A 9,958-nucleotide genomic window follows, 5' to 3' on the forward strand; every position below is an offset into this window, starting at 1 on the left:
ATTAACAGCATTGGTAATTACCAGAATCATTTTTGATGTTTCTGCAATGGTTAATACACCAATATGTAGAAGCTCTTTAACCCAAATGATATTTTTAATGCTAAAATAGAATTATTATTGTTATCCACGAATTTTCAAATGTACTGATTTACAAAAAAACTGAAAAAATAGTAAAGAACATTAATATTTCTTGATTAATATGTCAAATTATAGTTATTTACTTGCATTCCTGAAGAGAAAAATGAGTTTTAGTGGTTGAATGTTATGCTTGATTCATTTCTGACTTCTCAGAGAAGCCCAGTGAGCCGGCTCAAATTTGGGTATAAAAAGGTGAATTCAGTTTGAAATCCCTCATTCCTGTTCAAAATGGTAAAACGTGGAGAGCTGACTGAAAATGAAACAGCACTTCATGATGCTGGATGGTCTCTGAGACAAATATGACAGCTGGTCTAATACATTTGTTAAGCACTGTACGTTATGTTGTAAAATAGTCAATATTTTGACTTATAATGTAGAAAATACATGTTTTTATTTATAATTTGGCTTCCCTTGCTGTTATAGCCAAAACGCTGATATCCTTTAATCTGCTGCGTAAAATCAGACTGTAAGACAAATGGAGAAAAATACTGACTGGCTCTTTAGCGAATTTATTGCAATAAACAGAGCTGAGGATCAATTAAATAACACATCTGTGTCTTTAGTTTGTGTTGTAATATGTAGAAGAAAGCATGCATTTTTATATTACAAAATAGATCAGAGGACGTTGGTCGATATGAAGTGCTGCAATTTTTTTCTGGACATGGAATAATAAGGGAAAATGAGAAAAATAAAGATTTTTACTGGTAATAAAGGAGTAAAAATTCTGTATGTGAAATCATGAAATTAGAAAATCTTTTGTGTCCTTTTCAACACATTATTTAATTTAAAAGGCATCTGTCGATATGAGACAAACAAATCAGTGATACTAAAAAAATATTATTTTTAATATTCACGTTCTTCATGGTATTGGAGATGTAATCAATCTTAACTGTTAACGAACTGAATAATAATAATTATAACAATAATTTTCTAAATAATTACAATAAACATGGATTCATTTTCCTGGAGACGCTGTGCCGGAGTAGCAGAGATTTTACGCGTTAACCGTGACTTTAATGCGTGCTTTAAGATTAGACTTTCCTCATTAAAAAAATAAATAAAAAAAGACTATTCTGACAGTGAAGCACCTAGACTTTTGTTCTTCTGTATTGTTGGTTGTTTTTTTCCCTGAACACAACAGTGGTTATCACAGCCTAAATGCGTAAAAACAGATTACTTCATGACCACTGTGTTACTTTAAGAAATACAAGTTTATTAAGAAATTCACAAACCTAGAAAAGAGGGAAAAGTGCTAATTAAAATGAAACATGGCCCCAACATGAATGAGACAACACAGCTAATCACGTTTATAAAAAAAAAAAAATAATAGAAAGATTAACAAAGCCTGGCACTGCTGGCGTCAAAATGGCACTTTTATCATACAAACAAGGGATCAAAAATATGAAAACCCTGGGTTGTTTTCTGTTTCGATAGTTACTGGATCGCTAACCAGAGTTTGAACTTTTACCCCTTTAGAGTTCATGACAGGAGGTGAGGTTTGAGCACGCAGGCCTGAGAGCTGAGAGCTACTTAGAAAGCCAAATTGGGCTCTGGTTTAGTAACACATTAAAGCATTTTAGAGCTTGTTTCTTTTGGCAAAGCCGTGCGTAAAAGAGATCATTACGCACACAGCTGAACAAGTTCAACGGCGTGTATCCCCGTGAAAGGTGAAAAGGCACATTTATGACTACAATACCAAGGTGTATGGCCATGAGTCCAACAGGCGCACGAAATGGCTCCATGAGATTGTGCTACCTGGTGCGTCCTGGTGGCTTCTTTAGCTCCAGGTCCCATTTTGTAAAGCCTCCTCAACATCAGCTTGCGCATACCTCCTAATCGGCCTTCATGGACCCAAACAGCTCGTCAGCAAGGTCTCTTTAAAAAAATACTCTTGGTTCAGTTTTGAAATCACAGGAATCACTCTCAGTCTTAATTTTACACAGATAATTCGGTAAACTTTAAATATCAATCCTCGTGTGTAACGCCGAGTGTTTGGTTTCGTGTTCCCAGTAAGAGCAGTGCATCATGGGGAGGTCCGCAGGCTGGCGTGAGCACGCGAACTGGAGGCCCGCTCCGTTACTGGAGGAGACCGGAGGAGGGGCCGCGGTGGCCGGGCTCAGCTGCTGGGCATGGTGGGGATGCGCCGGGTGGTGATGGTGACTCATGCCGTTGTAAGAGTTCACCATGCTGGGGAGAGCCATGCCCTGCACGCGGGAGTAAGGGTTATAAGAGGAAGGTGCTGACAGTCCCTTCACGTTCACTGGACTCACGTTGCCGCTCGCCATCTGACAGGACGTGTAGGACATGGGGGTGGGCGGCTGGCCGAGCGACCAGGAGTTGTTCATGAAGCTAGACTGCAGGTACTTCGGCGGGGACAGGTAGCCGTAGCCGTCTCCTCCGAACAAGGACTTCCCCGGCTGGAAGTGCGTCGGTGGAGGTCTGAAGGGCCGCTTCATCCTGCGGCGCCTCCTGTAGTTCCCCTTCTCAAACATGTCCTCACAGGCCGGGTCCAGGGTCCAGTAATTCCCCTTCCTCTCCCCGCCGCCCTCCCGCGGAACTTTGATGAAGCACTCGTTGAGACTCAGGTTGTGCCTGATGCTGTTCTGCCAACCTTTCTTGTTCTTCTCGTAAAAGGGGAACTTACTGATGATGTACTGATAAATACCGGACAGAGTGAGGCGCTTCTCCGTGCTCTCCCGGATAGCCATGGCGATGAGAGCCACATAGGAGTACGGAGGTTTCTGGGACGGGTCCGGCTTCTCCGGGACTTTCTCCTGGATCGGCTCCTCTTTGGGTCGCTCTTTCTCCTTGCTCGTGTTGGTGTCGTGGATCATTAATGCCATTGCGTCATCCTCCGGGTTTTGGTAAGTGGCCATCATCACGCACACCAAAACAAAACAACTCCAGTCCAAATGCCAATGCGTAAACCTCTTCAAGACGCTCCAAACCTTGACGGACAAAGAAAAGTTGCACAACCCCAGGATGCGCCGCAAACGGACGCGTTTCCTCCAAAGTTTGCGCAGAAGAAGAAACCTTTATTTCGCAGCTCGGTGGGAGACATGCAGCAGACCTTCTTCAGCGAGGATTTTTCTAAACTGGTTTCTGATGGAGGCGCAATCCAAGTTGAGCTTTGAGAGTGTGTAAGCCCAGCCCTTTCCTCTTTTATCTCAAGCACACTGACAGGCTACTTTTGCTCCAATGCTCTCCATGCTGCGACGTAGTGTGTTGTGATTTGTGCGCATTTGAGTTCCGCCTCCGGTGCTTAAAGTGGATGAAAAAATAATAAGCTCTCCAGAACAGACTGATTTTTTAATCACACCCATGAAGAAATAGAAAAATTGGGACAGAAAATTACATTTATTTACCTTGCAAGAGAATTTGAAATAGTTATAGATATTGCTGGAAAATATGGACGTTTATTTCCATTAAGATCAGAAATTTGCGCGTATCATTTTCTAAGAAATTTGGGGGAAATGCATGAATTTGTTAGTGTAAACACAGACTTTCTGACTTTTATTTAAAGAAGATGATGAACCAGGAAGAGAGAGACTGTTTATTTACATTTTTTTCTTTATTTCTTTTCTGTACATCGTTGAAATTACGCACAGTGTCACAGATTTCTGCATGCATTTCTCACCTCGGCAACTGAATGATAACTCAACAAACCAAAGCTGTGTTTGACTCCTTTTTTGACTTCTTGGCTTCTATTCCCACTCTTAAATCTCCAACACGTCCACAGAGCTGTGAAATCCTGCAGCAGACAGTGCAGCTTCATTATCTCACATAGAGAGGGAAGCACAGGAGAGGAGGTATTCATTTCTCCGGCCACCCATGAGGGTCCCCTCGGCTTTCTCTAGGAGTGTATTTCCGTGCTCTGGGAGTCTGCAGGTGGAACAGCATTGGCATGTGTGTCATCGCCCTGCAGCCAGTCTGCAGCCTGCAGGCCGCAGCAGCTGAGGCGCGCTGAGAGCCAGCCATCTCTCAACGTGCAATTACCACACAGTCCCAGTTAGAAGCGTTACAGCGCCGTGTTGTTCTTGTTTCAATGTCTTGTTCACATGTTTAAGACCGAGAGCATTTCCTGATAATCTCAACACCACTAATACACCCCTGCTTTGTAAGTCTGCGGCTTAGTTACAACATGACATCATTCAAACTGTTTAATGTCAGATTAAACATATAATACGGCTATCAAATAAAGCCAGAGGCCAAAAATCCAGTCAGCAAATTTAAGGCCAATTAAGACACTATTTAACCCAGATACGTTAGGATGGATTGTCTGTTATATAAAAGATATTCTCTAACATATTTTCAAACTTCATTTCACTATAGAAATCTAACTTTTCTACTTCTGGCCATTTAGGCTACTGCCCATGCGTGGACACATGCTTGTTTTAAAGGAAAAACAACGAAATAGACCCCCTCTGTCACAGTGTTTAAGTTTCCCTCATGCTTTCTGAGATGTTTAGTCTTCTATTGTCCGGGAGAAATTCTGTAGTCCTCTCTTCTTCATTGCTTCTGCAAAAAAATAAAAAAATAAAAAAATAAAAATTCACCATGTGCAATTTGAAGAAAAACACTTTTAGAGAAGCATATCTCCGTTTAAATACTTATTTTATTATTAACCCTTTGATACATAGTTATAATTGATTTTGCGAGACCACTAGCTAATAAATATGATCAATTATTTCCTAAAAAAAAGGTGTCAAATCTGCTAAATGGTTAAAAAAAAAAAAAAAAAAGAAGCCCTCCAATGGATTGTATGTTGCCAAAAACACAATGTTTTCCAAAAAATAATATATATGAAATTTTGTGGCAGTGTTTCTTTTTAAAATTTGTTATAAGGTTTAATAAACATCTCGGTTCCATTTTTTTTCTAGCTATTATTTGAGGTATGAGGCTTTACAGGAGTTAAACTGTGCTAATTGTTCGTTAAATTAGCCCATTTCAAAGAACACCGAATTATCACTTGGGGAAATAAAGTTAAAACCGTCTTAATAGCTTAAATTTAAAGTTAAATTTAATGTATTACATGATTTTTAAACGTCCATTAATACTCTTTATTTCCACTTTAAAAGAAACTAAATTCACGTTATTTCTCCTTAAACAGAGGGCACCTTTAACAAACTCCTTCCGGTTCAAACAGGCCCACGTAACGCACAAAAACACCGTCACCAGCAAACTTAATTGGGTAAAAAGCAACAGTTTAGCACGTAGCCAACACTCTTGTACAATTATTACTGGAGGATTAGTGTGCTGTTTTCTGTTTTCAATGTTAGGCTTAATCCAAAAGTATTCTGTAGTGCTGAAAAAATACAAATGTTAGCCTGTCTGCAGCAGAATTTAACAAATAGCCTATGCTACCATTAGACCTCTTTGATGTTTAGCCTAATTAGCCAAACAATGGGCCTCGTGGCTGACCTCTAATTAGCACCGCAGTTTGATTTATTTTAAGGATAAATTCTCCTTGTGGAAACGTGTGTATTTATGAACGGACTTAATTGTTTTTAAATTAATCCGGACTCATTGTATTAGTGAATCTCTCCCCCTTTACCTTCCAGGGTCTGAGCTCTCGCAGTCACGCGCGTCACGTCACAACAAAACTTGAAACTAGCATGTCGACAATCCGTAAACAAAACAAGGAGCTGAAACACGAAACTCCATGTAAGCTTCAGTGAGGCGCCGGAATGCTAATTTGATAGTATTGCCTGTTGTTATAGGCCGTGACTTTAGTAGGAGGTAAATAAACACACAAACATGATTTAAAATAACCAAAGAGTGTACTGGCAATTAATCAGGGGAATAATGGCATAAGTGAAAAAGCTAACGCAGGCTAGTGTGGTAGCTGTCATACACAAGTTGACATTTTATCTTCTCAGTCTCTTCGCCTCACTTTAAATACTGCCAGGTCATGTAGATTCCCTAAATAATAAATAAGATCAACTTTCAAGAGGAAATTGACTCTGAATGCCACACTGTAGGCCTCTTAAATAACCTGAACAGTTATTTCTGAAAACAAACAAACAAAATTAATGTAGGCCTGTTCTCTATCTATCTGCCTGCAAAAGCAGAGAAGGCAGGAAAAACACGTATCCTATTTGTTAAATGAGCTCACAGCTACAGCTTTGCAACATGCGCGAGGATGAGATGCGTTTTCAGGGCTGCACGAGAAGGAGAGTCCGTGATTTCTATTCAGATAAATACAGGCTACGTCAGCATCAACGCGCTCCAACACGTTTTAATCAACACAGCCATGCACACATTTCCAAAAACAATGAATAAAAATCAGTCTGATTTATTTATTATATAGTCCAGACCGAGTCACAGTGCTATTGAATACATTTTATTTTACTGACAAGACATTTCTATAGGCTGTTCTCTGCAGGATCAGATGACATGGGCCTAGATATAAAGCATTATTGAGCCTCTAATATCAATAATGACAAAAAAGTACTAGCAGAAATCCTCAAACTCCTAGTTTAGCGGTGAAATTTTCTAAAATATTCCCTCATTGATTTGAAAAGGCTCCCCTGTGTGTTTTTTTTTTTACAACCTGCTCGCGGTGTGCGTGTGGTACAATAAACTGAGAAGCCATCATTGTAACCGGCCGTAATGTAGTTTGAAAGAGTGGAATTCCTGTCCTCGCGCACTTCCTGCCCTCGCAGGTCTGGTTTAGGATGTTTACGAGAGCGCGTGCGGGTGGAATGCGGCGGACGGATCCACCGGGTCAGGTCGGGACCGCAGAACACCCGGGACTAGAGACGCTTCAAACAGGATCTACAACACACGATAGAAAAAAAAAATACAGGAAAATTATTACAATTAAAAAAAAAACATTATTTCTATATGACTATTATTGCAATTATTATTATTATAAGCATATATATATATATATATATATATATATATATATATATATATGTATGTATATATGTTCTCCATTTTTTGACATTAAAATGGTTTCTTTTTGATAAGTCCACATCTGTTTTCAGAGTTCCTTCTTGCTGTTAATGGGTAAGTTAAAGTAATGTAATTTGACATCAATATCCTATGAGTATCATATTAACAAAATTACATGCAGCCAGTCTTTATCTGAAAAATAATAATCTATATTTATTTTGTACAGTAAAGTTGCTCTCAAACAAAATAAAGTAGTAGAAAGAGAAAAATATATATTAACAAGAAAAAACACACAATAAGAAAGAAAACAATAAGAAAGTAAAATTAATAAGTACAAACATAGAAAGTACTGTTAAAGCAATGCACAATGCAAAATGTGCACAAGCAAAGTATTATTAAACAGCAAAGATATTTAACTCGTGTGTTGTTGCGCACAAATTGGGAACCAGTTCAATTTGGAATGCTTGGTTAAAAACAGCACAGAAAATAAAACAGGAAAGCTTTTGTTGTCAGTATGCAAATGAACAGGGAAGTTAGAAATGCTTTCCATGGAAGTGCACAACATTCAGGCATGTACAACTTGTGCCAAGACAGTCTAACACATATTACATATATATTTCACATTAAAAAAGGTTATTTGTATACATTGCACATGCAGTAAAGATAATGATGATGTATAATAAGAGGAGCTAGTAGGTACCTACCATGTAAACATAAATAAGCACAGTGAAATACATATTGCACCGTGAGTAAATTATTCTGCATCCGTTGAAATGGGAATGTATTACTGTTTTGCAGTTCTGATTGGAGGAATATGATGAGGGTTCAGTGCATGTTGGAGTCCAGTTGTTGCTGTTGGAAACACTGTCTTTAAATCTGTTTGTTCCTGTCCTGTTGGACCTGTAGTGCCTGCCAGAGGGTGATGGGTTGAATAGATGAAACTGGGGATGTGAGCTGTAGTGGTTTTTGTTCTGCTGAGGCAGTGGGAGCAGTGGTGTAGTGCAGGGTATATGCAGGTATACTACCACTCATGTTTCAGTTTGCACTGAGAATGCTCACTTCTACACCCCCCTTCTATGATGCAAAGACAATAAAAAGTAATCTGAGTACACTGTTGTGTTGCTTTGTAATGCATTACCCCAACATTGCTGAGAATTGTGGAATAGTTCACTCAAAATGCATGATCATGTAGTTGTGTGTCTGCCAGTGGTAATGGTGAAATCTGCTCTTCTTTGGCTGTTTGTTCTATCGTGATCCTTACTCAATGACACTGCAGAAGCTGAGAGATAATATTAGAATACTATTGGTGAATTAATCATACAAAACTATCTTACATGTCTGTTTATCATGCAGGACAGTTATGTTTTGTTTGATAGGTAGGTCACTTAAAAATGTGGTGGTTACCCACATCTGCAGGCACTACTACATTACTAAGCAGGAGTTATAAATGGATAATGAATTCCAAATGAGGTTAGTTTATTGTCTAGAAAAAATAATTATAGTTTATGATTCTCCTGAATTATCTGCAATACCAAGACTCCCATCAGAGATTAAGAGCCGTGCTTATAATCATCTGTTTTGGACCACATGTTTAGGATAGACCTCTCTCACTGCTTGGCCCTGTTTGATCTCTCTTTGTTGGTCTCTGGTTCGTTTGCATCTGGTTTTCCTGCTTAAACAGCATTAAGACATGACTGGGGGGAGGGAAAGGAGGGATACAGAGAAATGAGGTGAAGAGGAGGAGGATGAAGAAGAAGGATGTCCCCTCAGCCCTCATGCAGCTCCTCTAACATGACTCTTGTTCCTCTCAGAAAGAAGAGAGAGACAGAGCAAATAAACACTGACCAACAGATTCCACCCATCTCCTTTACATCCCAGCCTGCGTGGATTAAGGTTAAGGGGGGATGCAGATGGAGGGGGGTGCACAGGAAAATAAACACGTGTATACATGCATACATAGTCTCACTTTTGAGCTGTTGCGCTGTCATAAGAAAAAAAATGTCTTAATAAGGGGGACGCTCAGCGGGTGGTGTGTGAGGGACACTTCCTTACTTTGTACAGTCCATCCTCTCTCTTATAAACACACAGATCATTGGGTGAGAGCAGAGCCCCCTGCTCTACATTACCATCAGCCTTCATTAGCTCCTGTCCGAGTCTGATGGTTTTTTTCTTGCCCAGTGTGTTTACGTTTCTTATCGGCTGCAGGAAGCTTATGGGAAGCTCTATGGCCTTCCAAAGTAACTATGACTCGGACATATGCAGGAAAAAAAGCAAAGATCCCATGAAAATACAAGAATGCAATTTTTCAAAATCAATCCAAAAAGATTCATGGTTCTTATGTTTTTAAAATATCTTTATTTGATATATTCTAGTGTTAATGACCATACAGTGAATTTTTTTTTATAAATCTGTCCTGCCATTAAAACCACATTATATGATGTGTATACTGAGGAATTTCTGTATGTTTCATTTTCTGCAATTAATCAGTCAATCAAGAAAACAACCAGCCAATCTGTTAATCTGATTCAGCACTTTTGGCTTACCACTTGCATTGTGTAATAGAAATAATGTCATGTAAGCAATTTTTGACGAGAAAGCATAGCAATGGTGGTGATCCGCAGAGGTTACCTTTTGCACACTGAGCAATTTCAGGACATAACGTCACAACAGGACCTAACAACTTTACTAGTTCAATTTGAACTATCTATCACCTATACCAGTGGTTCTCAAATGCTGTGGCTAGCCAAGTCTTGGTGTGCCATGTAACCGTGCACTATCAGTGGAGCCGGTTGGTAAATGAAACTCATGCCTAAGCCGGTCAGTAGAAGAAGGAAAAAAACATCTTTTGCGCCAAGAAAAGCTCCAGCGTGGTTCTTCGCTCTCCTTTCAATAGGTAAATGTTGTCCTGTTCTGCTAAAAC

The 9,958-nt window shown here is 39.4% G+C and overlaps 1 protein-coding gene across 1 annotated transcript; it reads right to left on the reverse strand.

Moving 5' to 3' along the window:
- Positions 1-1,161: 1,161 nt before the first annotated feature.
- On the reverse strand, positions 1,162-3,231 carry foxl2a (forkhead box L2a). Its single transcript, XM_041796606.1, has one exon. The coding sequence runs from the start codon at positions 3,015-3,017 to the stop codon at positions 2,097-2,099; it is 921 nt and encodes a 306-aa protein (XP_041652540.1). The 5' UTR covers positions 3,018-3,231; the 3' UTR covers positions 1,162-2,096.
- Positions 3,232-9,958: the final 6,727 nt, after the last annotated feature.

Source organism: Cheilinus undulatus, linkage group 2 (genome assembly GCF_018320785.1).
Source record: "Cheilinus undulatus linkage group 2, ASM1832078v1, whole genome shotgun sequence".
In the NCBI taxonomy this organism is placed as follows: Eukaryota; Metazoa; Chordata; class Actinopteri; order Labriformes; family Labridae; genus Cheilinus; species Cheilinus undulatus.